Source organism: Athene cunicularia (assembly GCF_003259725.1).
Source record: "Athene cunicularia isolate RWA chromosome Z unlocalized genomic scaffold, athCun1 chrZ_part2, whole genome shotgun sequence".
Lineage (NCBI taxonomy): Eukaryota > Metazoa > Chordata > Aves > Strigiformes > Strigidae > Athene > Athene cunicularia.
In genome coordinates, this window is record NW_020799143.1 from 6,523,311 (window position 1) to 6,544,047 (window position 20,737).

General features: G+C 36.2%; 1 protein-coding gene across 1 annotated transcript in view; it reads left to right on the forward strand.

Moving 5' to 3' along the window:
• SLC12A2 (solute carrier family 12 member 2) overlaps window positions 1–20,737 on the forward strand; it is a 44,749-nt gene that overhangs the window by 21,111 nt on the left and 2,901 nt on the right. Inside the window, exons 13-26 of the mRNA XM_026866023.1 lie at window positions 464–565; window positions 1,786–1,941; window positions 2,573–2,672; window positions 5,955–6,066; window positions 9,573–9,713; window positions 9,938–10,044; window positions 11,995–12,074; window positions 13,407–13,547; window positions 14,220–14,267; window positions 15,785–15,904; window positions 16,105–16,216; window positions 16,695–16,781; window positions 18,203–18,338; window positions 19,785–19,852. Of these exons, the coding sequence (XP_026721824.1) occupies window positions 464–565; window positions 1,786–1,941; window positions 2,573–2,672; window positions 5,955–6,066; window positions 9,573–9,713; window positions 9,938–10,044; window positions 11,995–12,074; window positions 13,407–13,547; window positions 14,220–14,267; window positions 15,785–15,904; window positions 16,105–16,216; window positions 16,695–16,781; window positions 18,203–18,338; window positions 19,785–19,852 (1,510 nt within the window). The remainder of the gene's footprint in view (window positions 1–463; window positions 566–1,785; window positions 1,942–2,572; window positions 2,673–5,954; window positions 6,067–9,572; window positions 9,714–9,937; window positions 10,045–11,994; window positions 12,075–13,406; window positions 13,548–14,219; window positions 14,268–15,784; window positions 15,905–16,104; window positions 16,217–16,694; window positions 16,782–18,202; window positions 18,339–19,784; window positions 19,853–20,737) is intronic.

Sequence of the window (20,737 nt, forward strand, 5' to 3'; positions counted from 1 at the left end):
TTGACACTAACTTTATCTGCTGTTGCCATTTGCCATAGCTTAAACTTATTACTACCTTGTTCTTTGAGAATTGAGCTAGAGATTTACTGCAGATGTATTAACGCTCTGTCTGCTCTTTCTGATGTTCTTCAGAACCCAATGTATTGCTGCACTGTTTGATCAAGCCATGGTGGGAAAGAAATTTTCTCAATCATTTATTCTGAGAAAGTATATAGTGCCTCAAAAGTGGAACACTCAGTGTGGAAAAATGTTTGTATTTTTAAAACTGAAAGTTATACTTCCTGAGTTAGTAAATGAGGCTGTTAAAATAATAGCTCTGTGTTGAATAGAAAGGACAAAACTGTTTCTCCTTAGAGTACATCAGAAAATAAAGTTATTTGTAGCAGATTTTTTTACTCTGGAATCTACAAAGTCATTGGATATTATCTTTCATAACAGCGTGCTTTGTTTTTTGGTTTTACAGCTGAATTGAACGTCATTGCTCCAATTATTTCTAACTTCTTCTTGGCCTCATACGCCTTGATTAACTTCTCTGTATTTCATGCTTCTCTTGCAAAATCTCCAGGTAGGAACTATGTTTTGGGGCTGAGAGTTTAACCTGCAATGTCCTTCTTCATAAATACAATTTTAAAGATATAAATGAACTGTTTGAGTCTCATGATGCATTTGAGTTGCAAGTATAATATGGTGCATATGTGGTCTTTTGAAATTGTGAGGACTGAGTGATCCAGTAGAGCCTGGAAGCTACTAATTTTGTCATCTTTGCTGAGGGCACACACTTTCAGTATTTATTGAGAAACTCTTCAAGAAAACTTTCTTGCTAATTCAGTATCTGGTGTTCAGGAACCACCACCCTTTTGTCGTCTTTGGATTTCTCTGTTAATATGTTTCATCTTGCAGTCCAGAAGAAACAGGAACTGCAGGTGGTATTGCTGTGTTTTTATAGCCTTTACTGTGGGAGGCTAGTTAGATTATAGGAATAAGCAAAAATGTAGTACTTGCAGAACAGATGTATATAATACCCAGTCCACTGTGCATTTGTGCTGAAATAATGCCCTTAAAAGCCTCTTAAGTTTATGAACTGGTAGATACCAGTATTTTGCCAGAGCATGTGCATAACTCTGTTTACACAACAGTTCTATGTCTAATGCACTTGTTAATCTTGGGTGTCTTAGTGGGGGTGTGTGTATGTATTTACCCGATTTTGGATAAACTTGTGGCAGATAAGGATGTAAAACAGTGAGTGTCCAGTATTTTGACATATTCAAGTTCTGCTTGAATATTCAAAATACATATTCAAGGTCGTCTTGAAAATAGCGGTCCTTTTCATGTGGTGAAAATTTCTGGCCATGTGAAAATAGTAAAAATACACAACTAGAAACAGTATGAGAGAGTGAGTCACAAGCTGGTGATTCATGTTATACTATGTTTGAAAGCAAAAATCAGTTGTCAGGCAGGCTATTGGCAAAGGTTCCTGTGGCCTGATTCAGTAGACATACTGGCACAAGCATCTTCAGACTTTCTTTTTGAGTATACTTTTAAAGGGCAAAATTAGGAACATTTACATCTCTATATAAGAAAGGTGCATTCAAAATTAATTTGAAAGGTGTTGGAAAAGTGAAAGCATAAATGTGCCAAACTATTTTACTGAAACTGTCGGACATTCTCATGAAATGTGATGCAGAACACTAGGAAAGGAAAAGAGGAATAGTGCCCTCCTTATCTTAGGCTAGTGATTAAATTAATTTCCCCCCTTTTCTGTTCTCCATATTGTATTTTGACTAGGTTGGCGCCCTGCTTTCAAATATTATAATATGTGGATTTCGCTTGTTGGAGCTATTCTGTGCTGCATTGTGATGTTTGTCATTAATTGGTGGGCAGCGCTTCTAACATACGTCATAGTACTTGGACTCTATATTTATGTTACTTACAAGAAGCCAGGTATGTATAGGGGCTTCTTTTGGCTGTGGTGTTGGGAAGAAGGATGTAGAAGTGAAAAAGCAGTGGCCTTTAGGAAAAAAAAAAAAAAAAAAAAAAAAATTAATTTCCATTTGGCCAGCCAGTTCAAACTTTTGTTTCAGGCTTTTTAGTTGTAGTGAAATGTAATTATGTATAGTCACTGTATAGTCACTGCTGTTGTTTCCCCTCCTTCCAAATTATCAAGATGCATGCCTTGCATGTAGACATAAACATCTGAATGAAAATTTGAGAAAAAGGGGCATATAGAAAGAGCTTGGGTTGCAACAACAAAGGCATGTTATGTTTTAACAGGAAGTGAAAGAGGATGCTCCCTTACCTTTCCAAATTGAAAAGGCATGTGAGTGGTGGGGTTTTTTTCAGTAAACCATTCTAAAACTTTTACAGAAATGCTATTTTTAAATAGAATAGCTGTGGGGTTTGTTGACTAGTATTATGTAGAATATACCAAGACGTAGCTTATATCTTCTGTGTTTTCAGTTTTCAATTCAACATTCATTTTGTGATCATGTAGTTTTACAGTGACAGCTTTAAATCATGTAGTTTTACAGTGACAGATTTAAATAAAATATTGGAACTTAAAATCTTCCAACAGATGTGAACTGGGGATCCTCAACGCAAGCTTTGACTTACTTGAATGCACTACAGCATTCTATTCGGCTCTCGGGAGTGGAAGATCACGTGAAAAATTTTAGGTAACAGTTAGCATTAAAGACAGGATATTACTTCTATGTATTCAGTAGAGTATTGTCTTGATGTTGGCTATCATGGTTTCTATTAAATGCTTGTTCATCTCCTGTGGGTTATAAAAACTTTGAATTTCACCACCATGCACTTCTTCTGGACATATTTACATTAGCGTTGTATTTCTGATGAAGAGTGCACTTCAGAAGCAAGTCTGTGGATGATGCCTGTTTACTGTTAGATGCATCATGGTTTGCATCATGAACTGTTTATTGCATTCCTCTTTGTCAAACTGATACGGAAGATATGCCTCAAACTGCTAATGAGCATTTAGTCCACATGTTTGGGATAAAACTGATCTAACCTAAAATCCCCAAGATGTGTATACTGTGGATGTTGTCCTCAACACCAGCTATTTCACAGTAGACACATTCTCTCATTTGCACTTCAGTAACAGCAAACAAGCTACATAAGTGTTTTTCACAGAACTGAAGAGGAGGACTGGTTTGTTGTCTGCCAGCATGCTACCCAGGAAAGTCCTACTCAAGGAAGCAGTTTTCTAATCTGTAGTATTTATGCAACTTTTCTGGAATAAGCTATTGTAGAAGAAAGATGCTTCAAAAAAATTTAAAATTTAAAGTATGAAACTAATTCCTCCAAATAGAATCATAGACTGAACATGACTTTACCATGTAGTCTTGTCCAATCCCCAGTTCAACTGACTTACCACAGATCTGGCACAGTTAGATCCAACTTTGATGTTACATCAGATTGCGTAGGGCCATACTCAGTCAAGTTTTTAGTATTTCCAAGGGTGAAGGTTGTGTTGACCTGTCTCTTTTCAAATAGAGCAGTTACCTCCTGCATGCTGCCTATGCCCAGCACAGGATTTATAGTGTTGATGTTTAGTCTAGTAAATGCCTTGCAGCTGCAGCTGTATTAAGTGTATTATTCTGTTATGCTTAGCGTATTAGCAAGATAACATATGGCTACTGAAATCTTCTGTTGTGCATGAAGGGAGACTTAGGGCAGAATTTGATAACAAGTGAGTTCAGAGAGAGATTCTTGATAAAAGTACCATTCTTTGAGGTTATGTCCAGAATGCAGAACCGGGCAGCAGCACTGGTTTTCAAAGAAAAGGTCCATGGGTATTCCATGACCATTCCATGGTCAGTTGGAAAAGTACTCCAATTCAGACCCTTAGCCTCTCTTAGAAGTGACTAAATTTTCTGGAAGTACAGAATATGTACTTAAAATGTCTGTGTTGCATACATACAAACAGTTGAAGTTAGATCCCAACCCATCATGATAGGTACCAGCACAACCTCAAAGAATATGACAGTAAAACTAAATCAGAGATGTATTAATATAAATATTAATGGCCTTTCCACTTCCAAACTCTTTTCAGCTTTAGCTGTTTTAACTATAAACCACAAAATTTGCAGTTTAATTATGAAATATCTCTTCTTTCTGAAGTCCTAAGCCCTAATGTGACGTTGAAATCCCTGATTTATTTACAAACATATTACCTATTACATGAAACTGCATTGTTTATAGGAAAAAACAGTCTACATTCAGAAACTTGTTTGTTGCTTGGGTATCAAGAGCAGCAATTTTCAAACTTTCCTTAATGCAAATCTAAAGGTTGGCATTAAATAATTTGCAATACCTAACTGTGATTAGTGTTGCAACCTCACTTCTGTGTGATGTGAGTCTATTGCAAACTTCAAAGTAGAAACAAGCTTTATAGGAAAGTTCTTATGAAGTGTAACTTTCTGCTTGTAAATATGGTAAATAAATGTTCTGCTAATCAGTACGTGTTTAGGATTGAAGTACTTAAGCTATTTTGGTTAGGAAGGTAGTATATAGCTTTCTGAGTTTTAAACGTCATTAATTGTTATCCTAAGGAGATACAGATCTTAATGTAAGGCAGTTTTGAGCACAGTGGCTTTAGGAGAACTATTTTTGGCCTGATACTGGCTGCTAACCTATGGCAAAAAAATGTTTTTCTAAGTTTGCCAATGACACCGAGTTGGGTGGGAGTGTTAAAATGCTTGATGGTAGTAGGCTCTACAGAGGGGTCTTGGACAGGCTTAATGGTCCGAGACCACCTGTATGTGGTTCAACTAGGGAAGTGATTGTCCCCCTGTACTCAGCACTGGGGAGGCCGCCCCTTGATTCCTGTGTTCAGTTTTGGGCCCCTCACTACAAAAAGGACATTGAATGACTCGAGCGTGTCCAGAGAAGGGCAGCACAGCTGGTGCAGGGTCTGGAGCACAGGTCGTACGTGGAGCGGTTGAGGGAACTGGGGGTGTTTTAGTCTGGAGGAGGCTGAGGTGAGACCTCATCGCCCTCTACAGCTCCCTGGCAGGAGGGTGCAGAGAGCTGGGGATGAGTCTCTTTAACCAAGTAACAAGCGACAGGACAAGAGGTAATGGCCTCAAGTTGTGCCAGGGGAGGTTTAGACTGGGTATTAGGAAAAACTGGTTCACTGAAAAGGTTGTCAGGCACTGGAACAGGCTGCCTATAGGGAAGTGGTTTAAGTCACCATCCCTGGAGGTATTTAAAAGGTGTGTAGATGTGGCACTTAGTGACATGGTGTAGTGGTGGCCTTGGCAGTGTTAAGTTTACAGTTGGACTTGATCAACTTAAGAGTTCTTTCCAACCTAAGTGATGCTATGATTCTGTTTTACGATTCTAATTATGGAAAATGAGCTGCTATAGAGAGCAAGGGAGATGACTTTAGGTGGTTCTTACGATACGGAAAATTATCTCCTGAAATGAATTCTGAAGTCTGGACACTTCAGCTTTTAAAACTGGTTAGAAAGTTTTCTAGAATAACTTGCAGTTGTTTAGTTCCACCTTCTGAATGATAGTAATTTTTTAAAAAGTATATGATTCCAGTTTTTCTGTTGGGCACAGAAGAATCTAAGATGGAAAATGCAAAGGGATATGACTTTACAAATGGGGGAAAAAGAAATTTATGCCTCTGACCTAGTCTTGTCTAAAATCTGTTTCTGATTTTTTTTAAATGTGGAACTTTTCATATTTAGTGGGATTACCAAATTTGGAAATAATTAATCATAGGTCTGCTGAGTTGTGGAAAAATTGATCTTTACTTAATTTAACATAGTCTTGTAAAAGTAAATGAGGTTACTGTCTCTCCAGTGATGATTATGTTCTTATGGCCCATATTTGGAAGAAACTTCTTTATGTTAATAAAAAGCTCCCACAACTCCAGAGTAAATGAATTCCAACTTTTTTTTTTCCTCCCTATTTCTTCACAATTCTAGACCTCAGTGCTTAATTATGACAGGTGCTCCAAATGCACGTCCAGCTTTGCTTCACCTTGTCCATGCTTTCACCAAGAATGTAGGCTTGATGATCTGTGGCCACATACATATGGTAAGTGTATTCAATCTTCTCTTTAAATTTACCTTGTTTTCGTTTGTTTTTTTTTTTTAACCTATTTGCTTTTTGTTTGTGGTTCTTGTTTGTGTGGGGTTTTTTGGTTTTTGGTGTGTTTTGTTTGCTGTTTTTTGTTTTTTTTTAATGGAAGGATCATTAGACGTTGAGAATTGCAAAGATGATTTACTGGTAGGATACACTCATGTATGGATCATCATTATGCCAGTTAGGTATGCTATACTACAGGGGAAACTGGAAAATTGGTACCTTTGATTGTTTGATGCTTAAATATTGAGGAAACTTTGTAGGAGTAAAGTGAACATTGGATTACAGGCTGGGTCTTTTTCTGTCCTTGTGTCATACAGTCTCATGTACTCATTCATGCTTTGGTCAGAGCAGCTGATCAAAATGATGTGCAATATACAGCTAGATTTCTTTAGTGTTACTATTTCAGGGAGACTGATTTCTGTGTAGATTTCTTACAATGCTTGGGCTAAAATAAACCTTCTTTAGCAGTAAATCAATATCAGTTTAGCCAATAGTTAAAAACTGCTCTTAACCTTTCAAGCAGTTTTTTATTCATTCAGTTATTGGATTCATTTCACTGGCAGGTGAAACAGTAATGTGAACAGGTATTTGCTATTTCCTTTCTGCCCAGCCCCTAGTATTTCACTAACTTTCCCTGATTTTTGTTGAGATGAGGTGTGGGGTTTTTTGGAGTTGGGGGGTGTGAGGGCTGTTCTGCAAGGACATAATTTCAGCAGTTACTACTTTTTTTTTTTTTTTTTTTTTAAAAAAGGTTTTAGGGTGGGGGGAAGGAAACAAGCTTCAAGTAACTGTTCTTCAAAATCATGCTTGTCATGAATTGTCTTCATATTTTAAGGCAACCTTTTTCTGTCACATCACTAAGAACATTTAAGCAAGTGTAACTTTAAATGTGAAAATTAAATAGTCTTAAATATGTTTAAATTTACCACACTCAATATGTCTTGCTTTTGATCAAAGGAACAGATCAAGAGCAAGTCAAATTAATGCAATGCACAGAACATATATTTTGTTAAACAAATATTGGCTAGTTTTGTCTTCAGAAACTTTATTAATTCCTGTTTATACGAACTTAAAATTTCAGTGACTGCAAAGGACAGAAACTGAGTAATACTAGAGAGGTGAGATACCACAGATGGAATTACTTTCAAAAGTACAAATGGACTGAAAAGAATAAGGTAGTGTCATCCTTCTTGGTAAGAAAGCAGTTGTGAGTAGAGATTTTCTGGGAGCATATCTGGTACATTTAAGGTGACAAATTACTTTGGTAAGAGATTAATCCCTTTGCGTTCTAGCCAATCCTCAGAGATTAGCAGCACCTAGGGGTGGCTGGATTTATATCTTAATATCTATGCCAACTGTGGCTGTGACTATGACTATAGGCCTGACACCAGACGCCGGAAGAGCCCATATACTGTAGGTCTGGTTGCATTCAAGAGCAGTCAGGTTCACGAATAGTGTGATTTATTCTTACGCAACATCTACAGATTCTTTGAGATTGTCTACGATAAATGCACAGACTGCAGGTTGGCTATATAGCACTGCACACACAAAACTCCAATTGCGATCACACACAATTCCCAGGTAATCACTTGACCTAGCCAAGGGCCCAAATCTTACCAAAAGGCATTCCTTCGGGGGGGGGGAGGGGGCAAGGAGCACAAACCCATCCATCTGTCCCTCCAGTTTGGTATTGAATTATCATTCCTCTGAGTTAAGTACAAACTCGGGGTAGTATTTGTCATAGCATGTATGTGTGAGTGGGTGGGACTGTGGTCAAGCCATTATTTATTGCATAACAACACAGCACATTCCTTGGTGCAGGGTGTGCGCTGTTTTTGTGGGGAAACAGGAAGAATGAGAGATAAGGCCCGCAGAGTACTGCAAAACTTTAATCCTTGAGAGAAGAGGAAAAGCACAAGATAAATGGGCATAGTTACGTTGAGAAAAGTGGAAGAATGTGACTGCGTGGCCTCCACCTCACTTCACATTCCCCCTTGGTGCTACAGAAGCAAAAATCACTGGATCTCCATCCTGTCCTGTGTTTGTTCTGGGCACCATCAGTTTTTTCACTGATTTGCTTTTTCCACACTTCCAACAATATCCTATCTCTTTTTAAAATTGCTTTCCTCCAAGAAGGATGACACTATCTTACTCTTTACAAGTTCTGATTGTTTGGTCAGAGTCTGTATTCTTTTGCAAACTGTATCCTGTTGCAAAAGCTAGGCTAATTGTGTTCTTGATTATACCTTGTCCTGTATTCTGCATTTTGATGTCTAGAAGGAACACAATGATTCGTCGTGATGGAAGTAATAAAATAAAAGGTATTTAAAGAGGAGATGACTTTGACTGCAACATAAAACTGCAGAAGTGACACTAGTATGACAAAGGCTTTCTTATTAGGATTATGTATGCACAGAGGCACACTTGTACAGCTTGAAACAAATATTCCCATAAAGCCTAATATTAAGTCATCCTGTATCTGTGTGTTATAATCAGACAAAGCCAATTTTTATAAAAATATTTTTATTTGGGTTCAGTCAATTTAGGGTGGGAAGCAATAGGCAAAGCAGCGCTGGGTGCATGGAGAACTGCAGCTCTGCCACACGCACACAGAGTCCCAAAAAGCAGCGGTTTTTATACTCTTGTGCCATCGTCTTTAACCAATCTCCTCCCGTCAGAGAGTTGTCCTGCTCTTTTCCATTGGGTCATTTGAGTTGCTGGGGTGCGTGTCCTCCTCCTATTGGGTCTTTTGAAAGTCTGGAAGCCTTGGTCTCCTGGTGGGCTTTTCTCCTGTTGGATCTTTTAAAAGCCTCATGATCTCATCCTTTCGGCGGGCTTTTCTTCAAACAGCAGTTACAAGTCAGCTCTGGGTGGGGTTTCTGAGGCAGGGTTACATTGTTCCAACCGAATGCTAGGTGGGGTTTCTGTGACACGGTTACATTGTTCCAATCTGAATGGCCCACTTTACATGTAATTGTTTAACTTTTATAGATCATTCAAGTGTACCTACCCGCCTTGCCCAGCCTAGCAAATTAGTTACAATAGTTTATTACAGCACCCGCCTTGCTTAATTTAGCAAATTAATTACCATAGTTTATTACATGTGTATGTTTCATTACAAAGCCCTTTACTTTTAAAACTGCATTATGCTTTGGAGGACAAGCTTGTGCTGCCTGCTGGGGAAGTGGGTTGTTCTCTGCAGGAACAAGATCACTAAAGCTTAAGCAACCCCTCTCCCTAAAAATGACAATCTGGTCCACTCTTTGCTGGTCATAATGCCTGGTATTTTGTTGTTTTGGATTTTTTTTTAATAGTGTTGAAGCATGTTTTTAGGTTCTTCAAGTTTGAATTGGATTCTAGCAGTGAAATTAAAAAAAAGGAAGAGTGGTGCTTTATTATTACTCATACTCATAATTCTTGTTCCCTCTCCTCTTCTTATTTCCTTATTTTGAAAGGGTCCTCGGAGGCAAGCAATGAAAGAACTGTCAACTGATTTGGCTAAATATCAGCGATGGCTAATTAAAAACAAGATGAAAGCTTTCTATGCACCAGTACATGCAGAAGACTTAAGGGATGGAGGGCAATATTTAATGCAGGTACATGTCTCAGGTTGTTGGTGGGTTTTTTTGGGTTTTTTTTTTTTTTTTTAAATGAAAGGACTGAAGATGAGCATCAAAATTTGAAGTGTTTTTGTACTGTGAAGTATCTCCATTTTCAAAGCTGTCTTAAAACTTTGATGAAAAGACACTGTTTTCTACTTAAGAAAATAGTAGAACCTTTATTTATATTTAAAAAAACCCACGTTTTTTGTTCTTCTTAGGCTGCTGGTCTGGGTAGAATGAGACCTAACACCCTTGTTGTTGGATTTAAGAAAAACTGGAGACAAGTTGACATGAGAGATGTTGAAACCTATATCAATTTATTCCAGTAAGTAAAAAGTGCAGAGGTGTAGCTCTTAGGTTCCATTTCAGTACGTTTGGTAATAAGTCAGAAAGATCTTAGTTGCATGAAGCCTCTTTCAGATAGACTCAGACTTTTCTGTATTGCTGGTCCAGCAGCCTTCAATATCTTGTTTTTTGTGATATGGAAATTAATAAGCAAGTCTTTATAGTTTAAACCAATTAGATTTCTATATAATAACCTCTTCTGTGTATAGAAAGAGTTGCGGCAGAGGTCTGAGGTTTAAGCATTATTGTCTTTAGAGATGGAACTAGTGTCTTACGTGCCAGTCTGCTGAATTCTTTAAAGCGTAGTTTCTGTTGAAAGCAGGGTTTTTCCTACACTACTTCTGTACAGATTAAGTAGTAGAGAATGAGTCAACTCTTATGCTGAAGTCTTCTTACCTTTGCTAAACCTTGCCCTCACAATGCAAGAAATATTTCACTTACCAGATACGCAACACTGACACCCAAAGTAATATAGTAGCCAGAAAGGAGATGGGAAAGGAAATCCCAGTGTATTTTCACAGTACTGAAAGGCAGACCAGTTCTGGCTGAAAAAATTTAATAGAACAACTTGTGCTACAAACACTTAAGAAAACCAAAACTTGCTTCTTGTGTTAGGTAGAGTGTTTTTAATTTTCCTGATGTGCTGCTTAACCTGCTTCATTTGTGCTTTACATTTTCCACTTACTGTGCATTTAAATGTAAGAGAGGATGGGGGATTACAGGCAAACATTAGAAAACGAAAAAAATCATACACTCCCACTCTCTCAGTTCCTTAACAGAAAAGCAAGAGCACCAAATGCACTGAAAAATAAGGTAAACATGTTGGTTAGTTCTTGGTTTTTCTTTTTTTCCTATTTTATTTTGGAATTACTTCGGCTGGAAGATCTGTCAAGGCCTACAAGTCGTGTGGTTCTCCACAATCCAAAAGAGAAACTTCAGGAGGTAGTAACTGTAGGTCAAGTGTATTTCTGGAAAATCTCTAGAAAATGGAAAGCTTCTGACGCATGCAATGGAAATACATCTAATGTGCAACAGATGGAACAAATTAATTAAGAATTAAGAATATTTACAAATGGACAAAATGTTTTCTTAAATCAACCTCAATTTTTCTTGCATTTGTTAAAGAATATGTTGATACTTCGAACATTTCTAATCAAGTTTTACTGCTTCTAAAGAGAATTGTTTAATAAGTGAAATTTTGAGAAATTTCTGTCTGTGGAAATGACATGGGAGGGAGTTCTCTGATTTATGGTTGTTTGTAATGAGGTATTTATGATTAATGGCTAATGCAAACTGTATGATACAGTTAAGTTCATGTTTTTCTATCTTGGATCTTTCAGGTTTTTTTGTCCTTTGTTTTACTCCACTTTTACTCAGCCTTTTTGCTTGCTTCTGCAATGATACTTTTTTTTTTTTTTTAAGGACCATGTTCCCCATCAGATGTAATGGGAATAAGCACGTTACAGCTAGCTTACAGCTAGTTTGATTCTAAATTGCAAGTTTGTAGATGTTTTTAATACCCAAATGTTTTGGAAAGACGTCAGAAACTTTGATGTCTTGGATCAAGGAGATCTACTCAAAATAAATCCCTTTATTGATGGAGGAGGATAAAAATTTAGATTTTTTTGGTGTATCTTGTCATCATGTCTGCAAAACTTGACTGACCTGTTCATGTTTCTCTTATTTAATCACTGTTTACATAGGGAATAGAAGGGAGGAGAGGGAATAGATATCCTTTCTATGTGTTGTTTTTCATTTCACAGTTGCAGTTGATAGTTTGGAATTGAAACTAAAATTGTAATACAAATTTATGATTTGGGTGTTTAAATGGCAGTGTTTAATCACTTAAATTTGCTCAGAGAGGGTGTGTAAAGTAGGTCCTTTGGGAAAGAAAGTTGTAAAATATTTTATTTTTGTCCCTTTCGTTTAGTGATGCCTTTGACATTCAGTATGGTGTAGTTGTCATCCGCCTAAAGGAGGGCCTGGACATTTCTCACCTTCAGGGCCAAGGTAAGATTTGTTTTGTTCCATATGGTTCTAATTCCCTTTTAATACTTACTTTGTTAAAATATTAAATTAAGAGATTGAAGAAACCCAAACCAAAACACCACTCTTCTTTTAGAATAAAAATTACTGAAATGAGCAGGTCTGAAATGTAAAATACGAAGAACACAAGTTCAGCAACACAACTTGGTTTTCTGTGTGTTTCAACTTTCTGTATTTTGTAAGATGTAATATAGTTGCTTCCCAAGTATTTACTATTTTACTGAAACAAATTAAAGAGTCTGCCAAATTGGTATCAAGTATTTGGGATCCAAGTCCAGAAATCATTGCAAGATCTAGGAATGCTATGGGTCTGGTGTGGTTGCCAACCCCTACATGCACTAGTTTAGAGACCTCTGCAGTAGTCTTGTCTCAAGTTTGGAAACATTTTCTATTCAATATACAAGACTTGGTTATGCTTAGTAGGTAGTGATCTTAAGCTGAATACTGTGATTTTAGTTAAATTTCAAGCACAGTAATGAAGGAAGTCTGTGAGCTTTGGTGATAACTCTCTACTGAATTGGTAATGTCTAATTTATTTATAGCTTGCTCCATACAATGTTGCTACAAGGAGGTATCCTTGGGACACAAGCTCTATAGGGGACATCCTCCTGAAAGAGGAGAGGGTTTTTCCTTCACTGGAAGCATATGAATGTTTTAGGATTTGCATAGAGGCAGAGTGCCTGTCGGTGTGTGCAAGAGGGCAGAGGAATACGAGAAACAACAAGGAATGAACCTGCAGTGTGAAAACAGCACTGCTAAAACTGGGAAATAAAACATCAAGGTGTCAGAAGAGTCTTGATATTCACTGGAGACTGAGTTTGATTTAATTCTGACAGCTACCAAGTAGCTCCACTGAAGCCAGTCCTGGGAAGAAAACTCGACTGTGAGACATACTTGATCTGGGCCTTGTCTAAGGCTCATCTTCCTCTTGGAATTAGAGTAGAAATGGCAGATGTTTCACCAGGTAATTTTGTTTCTTCCTGGTGGTACTTCATCAGTATTAGCTAGCTCTGGTTTATGTTTAGCCTGTAGTAATGCAATCAACAGCCAAAATCTGGGAAGGAAGTGGCAGGAAGTTACAGCTCAGCTCAGAGGAGAGTATTTGTACTCTGAAGCAGTTCATATAAGAGAGTTTTTTGGTTGTTTTCTGCTTTTTTCCTCCTTCTCTCTGCCATAGCATAACAGTTGCAATAGAGTTTAACCAACTGTGAACTATCTCAGTATATTTACATATCTCTATTGATATCATTTGGAACAATTACGTGGTTTATGATGTGTTTCTTTGCTTTCTCAAAGAAGAGTTACTGTCATCCCAAGAAAAATCTCCATGTACCAAGGATGTCATAGTAAAAGTCGATTATAGCAAGAAGGCTGAGACGGACACTTCTATAGCTTTTGCTCCATCCTCTAGTGAAAGAACTCCCACTTCACATAAAGGTAACTTGCTAGTTAACAATGAAATTTGAGTTTGCTATTTCATTCCCTCTTCAGTTCCTCTCTCCCTTCACCAAGGAATTATTTAAAGGATTTTTGTCTGTGAAACAGAAATGTCTCATACTTTTCTAGCCGTTGTGTCTAATCACTTAAATATTTTGATTTATAGCTTACCAGTGTCTAAAATAAATCTTCCATGTCTAGTCCCCTAAATAAAACAGGTGGTAGACAATAACCTACAATGGATTTTCTTTGTTAAGAGTTTGACAGGTGTTAAAAATTACTTGAGAATTGTGTCACTCATCTATATATTGTGTGATTTGAAGGCTAAATTTATGAAGGTTTTTTTTACCTCAGGCTAGAATATGCATGTTAACACACACAAATCATTCAGGATACTTTGACATCACAATAACCAACTCTCCTCGTATTCTTAAAGTAAAAGCTTGGAGTGACCTAATAATTAAATGACCAATGTGATTTATTTTTTTTTAAAGCACAAGTAAATCTCAGGATCTGGTAGACTGCATTTGTGTGCTTTTCTTTGTATGAAAATCCATTTCATTTTACATCTTTATTTTTAATTTTTTTTTTTATATATACAGTAGTAGTGCTTTTATTTAACATCACAAAGGAAATTAACCTTTTTATTTTGTATCTTTAAAAATCTTCCAGAGGAGGACGAAGATGGAAAGACTCCAACACAACCACTGTTGAAAAAAGGCAGGCATTTTCCACCTTTTTGTGTTAAATCATTTTTTTTGCATTGTTTCATTTTTGCTTTTGTGCTCCTTTCTACGCATATATATGAGAGAGAAAAATATCAACCATGCAATGTTAATTTGTTTCTTCATATGTGCTTTATCTTTAGGGATTAGGCTATGGAAAAATGCAACTGTGTGAAAATTCCCAGAATAAGTTGCTACTGAGAAAGGATTGTGCATGTGTCTAAGATATGAATGTTGGATATATTGTTTTTTAACTTTTGCTCTTAAGTAACATTTGAAATGTGTTCAGGAGCTTGATTAGTTCTGTGTCTCAGGTATCTGTCTGGGTCCTTACTTGATTTAGGAATAAGGGAAATATTATCTAATATAGGAGTGCTAGGCTATTCGGTAGGTCTTCTAAAGCCATAGTTGTTGCTCTGTTATTTGAAATTGTTCAACAGCTTTCAATTTAAGGCATAATGCAGTCATTCAGTGAGATTAACATCTGAAATAATGTGAAGCAGTCATTCAGATAAACAGCATTTTAAGAGATGAATTGAGCAGTTTGCACATCCTGGTCTATTTCAGACTTGGAGTTAACCAGTTGTTTTTGTCTTAAGTGAGATTTAGCTTAACTTTTTTGACATTTTCTTCATTATTTCAACGGCTAGAAGCTGTTGTGTTTTAATAATGGAAAGTGAGATTACATCTTGAAGCACAGCACAGCAGTTTGGAAGAAGTTCCAGTATGCAGTAAAATAGTATATTAATGTAAATCAGTCACAGATGTACTCTAAATTTAAAAATTCCTAATAAAGTAAGGGCTGAGATGAATATCAAACTCCTGGTTCTTGTTCACATGAGGTTTTAATTAAGGGAATGGGGTTATTTTTTTCTATATTCTTAAAAAAATACACTTGTATTAATTAATCTAAATGCCATTGTTGTCTTGTTCTCTGCAAATCCACTCAGTTTGTCACACAAAATACTCTATATTGTGCTTCAGAGCCTTGCACATGCAAAACAGTACTTGTTGCAAAAAATAGAATTCCAGATAGAACTAGCTTTTATTTTCACGGGATGTTTAAAGAAAAATGGATTTAAGTAAAGAAAAAAAAGTGCTTAGGAAATGGTATTTACCTGTAAATTAGCATCTGTATGTTTTTAGGGAAGTCTTATCATATGCAAGAGTTACCAACTGTAGATGACCTAATACTCTGAAGTATGTATGCAAGGTTAGTTAAATTGTCCAGGCAAATGACTGTATAAAAACCTTACAGATCCTTGACTTGTAAAATGTCTGCTAATTGACTCTGCGATTTAAATCTTTAACTGCTGAAGTTAATGAGTTTGCAGATCCCCTAAGTATAGCTGAGTTTATATCCATTCAATCAAAATCTGGAGTCGGGGAGGAAGAAACAGTTTTTGTTTAAACTTAGAGGTATCACAAAATATTAAGAAGTGGCATTTGATGAATTTCAGGGTGAATAAGCATAACATTTAAAAAATGAAATTTCATCATGCTTTTTTCCAGATACAAAGAGCCAGTCTCCCTTAAACTTGGCTGACCAAAGGCTTCTTGATGCTAGTACTCAGTTTCAGAAGAAACAAGGCAAAAGCAATATTGATGTCTGGTGGCTCTTTGACGATGGAGGTAATGTGCTTTATACTTTAAAAATAAATGTTGAAACAAAATTATTGACATAATTTTGAATTAATTGTTAGTAGGTATCTTTCAGTCAGGTTTTATCTCTCTCTCTCTCTCTCTCTCTCTCTCTGCACAAATTTGTACTATTAAACACTAACGTGATTCTATGTTCTCTGAATCATTCCCAAATTCTGGTTAAAATGTAGGTTTGACACTGTTGATTCCGTATCTTCTTACAACCAAGAAAAAGTGGAAAGACTGTAAGATCAGAGTGTTCATTGGTGGAAAAATAAACAGGATTGATCATGACAGAAGAGCGTAAGTTTACCTTTAAAAATTTCATATCAAATGCTAATAGAGCATGTTACACAGTAGATGACTTTCTATTCTTAGTAGCCTTCTTTCAATTGTTCTTGGGTTGAGCTGTAATCATATTCTATGGCGTTTCCCAAAAAAAGGTTCCATTTTCCCCCAGTTGTTTTGTATGAGATACCTCAAGTTAAACTAATTTTACTGCAGCATTGTCCGACACTAAAATTTTCTTTTTCAATTTTTTTCTGAGGTTGTCTTTAAGGGAAAGCTCTCCCAGTTTTATGGTTTTAATTTTTTTTTGTTTTTTTCAATGGATGTTGTTGATTTACTTATAGCTGTATGCCAGGTCAGTTTGATTCCCTATGACATTCAAGTTGCCTTTTTTTTTTTTCTTAAAGTAGTGTCTTTATTACCAAACTTCAATCTGTTTATCCTGTGAAATAATTAAAAATGATCATGCATAAGGCTTCTTTTTCTGATACAGGATGGCTACTTTACTCAGCAAATTTCGGATAGACTTCTCAGACATTATGGTTCTTGGGGATATTAATACTAAGCCAAAGAAAGAAAAGTAAGTCTCAAAAAATGCAACTTGTTTGTTAGTTGAATTCTTGCTGTCTTTCATGAATTTAGAATACTTCATTTTTCTTAACATGACATTTTGATAGAGTAGTTCCTATGAAATCCAGTGTTTCATGAAAATGCAGGAAATAAATTAAGCAATAACTCCTATATCCAAGAACACAGAATTTTAGATTTTTAGTATCTCTGGCCCTTAGGCTGTAATACTGAATTTAGGAAAATACAATTTAAAAAAATCCAATTTGTCTGGAGCAATCTTCTTTAAAGGGGAAATGCTCATAGAAACTTAAGTTTTGGAGTCTTAGTTTAATGTAACAAATCTTGGTCTTCAAATAGCCTGATCTTTTTTTTTTTTTTAATTGCTTGGATTTTTGATTTACATAGGAATGATCATACTGCTGATATTTCTGATTTTCCAGTTTTAAAAATATTAATTGTAGATGGCTTTCAGTACAAATTTGTAACTGTATAAGATCTAAAAATAGAAGGATATGGATATGCATGTATCTGAATAATTTGACACGTCATGCAAATTAAGATGTATTATTTTACAACATACATAAATGGCAAATATTAATATGCATTCTTTTATACCCTCGTTTTTAATCACCTTTTCTTAAATGTGTAGAATATATCAAGTAACTAAAACGGTAGAGTACTTTTGGCACTCTGCTGCCTTGCTTTTGGGAGCCTGCTAGTGTAAAATGTGTAAATGCAGAGGTAGCACACATTTATGCATAAAAAGCTGAAGTTGTAGAATTACATGGAATTATTTTTACTTCATAGAAGTGATCCATGAGTTATTTCTTCTGAGAGCATTTTTTCTATCTCTCTGAATACTTTACCTACAGTATACCCAGAACTTTTCTAAGATAGCAGTTGGCATTAATAATAGCAGTAAACTAAGTGGAGAAAGATGATTTAAGAGTTGCTGTAGTATATAATAGAATATTGTTAATACTTCTCCTTTTTGTTCAGCCAAAAAATAGCAGATCACATCTAGTTTTTCCCTTTTGATGAAGGTAAAGTCATTGTATGTGTTGGATGTGTCAACTTCTTGCCTTTCAAACTTAATTCTGAAGAAGCTACTGTTAGTTACTATACCTTTACTGAGGTAGTACTCTTCAACTTCCTAACAATTGTAATAAAACTCTAGCAAAAGTTTGTTTCTTTTTTTGTTTTTAAACTGGCTAAAACTTTGTATTTAGCTGCATGATGAACAATGAAAGCTCCTATAGATGTTCCCGATGGTTGAACTATAATGGCTGCATATACAAGTAGCTGATTTGATGTTCTCAGTGCAGTTGGCAGTGATAAAATTTCAGTTCATTTTATTTACATAGTAATAAAACTTTCTGATACCATCAAAGTAATTGCTGACATATTGACTTGTTCACTTAATTGTGTCAGTATTGCAGGTTTTGAAGAAATGATAGAGCCCTTCCGTCTTCATGAAGATGATAAAGAACAAGAAGTTGCAGATAAAATGAAAGAGGATGAACCATGGCGGATAACAGATAATGAACTTGAGCTTTACAAAACAAAGGTTCTGTATTCTTTAGAGTGTTATGTTAAATATTAACCTTTTTTCTCCTACTGCATTTGTGGATGTAGACCATTTAGACGGTTCAGCAAATAAATATTTCTGCATTCGGGGAGTGGGAGGAGGGCAGGGGGGGCTAAACTGCTTTCCTACAGTGTTCAGCAGTTTATTTAGAATAATACAGTCTCTATTCAGCTGCTTGACTTTTTTCTTGACCAAACTACCATTTTTGGCTTTGTTAGTTAAAAAAAAAAAAAAACAACAACAACAAACAGAACATACCACATCTAATTGTGGTGTTAAGGAGCAATTAAAGGTTTGACATTTTTCCCAAGCAGTTTTGAACTATAGAGACATCAGAGGTATACTTTTAAGTGCTCTATGGAGGAGACTTGGGTAGCACCCTATAACAAGATGCAGATACAAGTATCTGAAGAAAGCCTAGTTAAAGTTTTAGTGATTTGAAGTTCTTCAAGATGGTACTGAGTATATACCACCCTTATCTTCTTTTTCCTGTCTGGGTTTTTACAACTAATGTGAGGATATGCAGTCGAGAAGAAATAGGAATGCTAGGTCATTCTGCATTCTAAGTATTAAAAAAAAAAAAAAAAAAAAAAAAAAAAGGCGGGGGACACACATGAATTTAATGAACGGGTAGATACAGATTAACTGCCAGCTGCTGCTGAGATCTCTTAACTGCTATTACCAAGGGGTGATGGGGGAAGATTTTATAAAGTGCGGGTACTTTACAGTTAATGAACTGCTTGGATGCCTTGCTGTTCCTCAAGTCTACAGACACTTGGAAAACTCATTTCAGTGAGATAACTAAAGTGATTTATTCTTTTGTCTGCTGATAGCTTAATTGTTTGTGTAGACACTAGCCCGAAGGCTAGTTCAGTTCAATTGAGAACAGAAGATCTGTTTAAGAACTGTTTAACAGAAAATGCTTGCTTGAAAGCTAGTTGACATAAAACAGAACTCCAGTTACTGAGGAAGTTAACACAAGTGTTAAGACAGGATCGGGTAGTAAAAAAAAGGAGGCCCATTATGAAGATAGGCTTAGCAAATGGAGATGGGACTTCACTTCTGTAAGACCTGATCACCATGAGCTTATAGGATATAGTTAAAAGAACCTGGAAGAGAGAATAAGGGGCTCTTGCTTCTAGGTGTGGAGAAGGATATAATTATTAGAGTAACTCCCTTAAATTTGGGTTTTGTAGTACTTGGCTTATTTTCACATTTTAAGCTTACTACTTGCTTCTCTCCCAGCCTTGCAACCAGACATATTTTGGAAAAGTGAGTAAGTTGCCAAAGTGAGGTGGAAGTACATGTTTTCTATAAATGACTCATACCAATTAATCATAACTGTTTTTCATTTTTCATGAATAAATGAACTCTTTGGAGTTTTATGTAAAAGATCTTCCCAACTAAGTGTAATTTTAATTACAGACTTATCGCCAGATTAGGCTAAATGAGTTGCTGAAGGAACATTCAAGTACAGCTAACATAATTGTCATGTAAGTAAATTATTTGTACTGTTATCCTAATTGATACAGAAATGTAATTTGAAATATAAAACATGCAAATACAGGTTAGGAAAAAGCCTGTGCCTTGGCATTAAAGTAGAGAAATACTGGAAATATGCCACTATACTGATGAGCGAAAAATGGCCAGTGTAGTTTTGTGCTTCTGATGCAGTGCTTTAGGTGATTAACTCCACATTTGTAGGAGCTCAGGACTCTCACATTCCTTCCACTCCTGCATGCCAACTGTTTTCAGGTCCTTCCTTTCAGTTCTTTTTCTAGGAAATCTCTCTAGATAAAGTTAGCTCATCATCCCACTGATGGAGTTCCACGGAATTACTTTGGTGTAAACAAGCAGAATGCAGATTGTAGGTTTCTTTGCTTTGATTTTCTTTAGGACCCTCCTTCAGAGCTCCATGAAGTAGTACTGCAAGTGAAGTCTGAGTAGGGCAAATAGACAGTGTATTTTTCAAAAGAAAGGAGCATGGCATGTTTTGGAAGGATTGTGAGAAGCAATGTTAGACCACAGGAGCATGACATCATAAGAAAGAGCTGTATTTTAACATCTTGAACAATCTTTCAATAAACTGTCTTCAACTGAGGAGAATCTTCCATGAAGCTCCCTGAATACAAAATGGTGTAAGAGGCCAAAAGTGAGGGGTGAATAGGTGTACAGTCTTGTACAGTCATGTGGCGCTTAAGATACAAACTCTCAGCTCATTAACTTAATTTTGAGGAAAAAACCCAAAAACTAAAAAGGTTAGGAAATTTGACTTAATATCTACCTCTTTGCAGAATCATGCTTTCATATTTCGGTGATGGGACTTGTACTCCACCAGGTTTTTTTAATTGTTGAATGTTTTTTTTTTCCCTTATGAA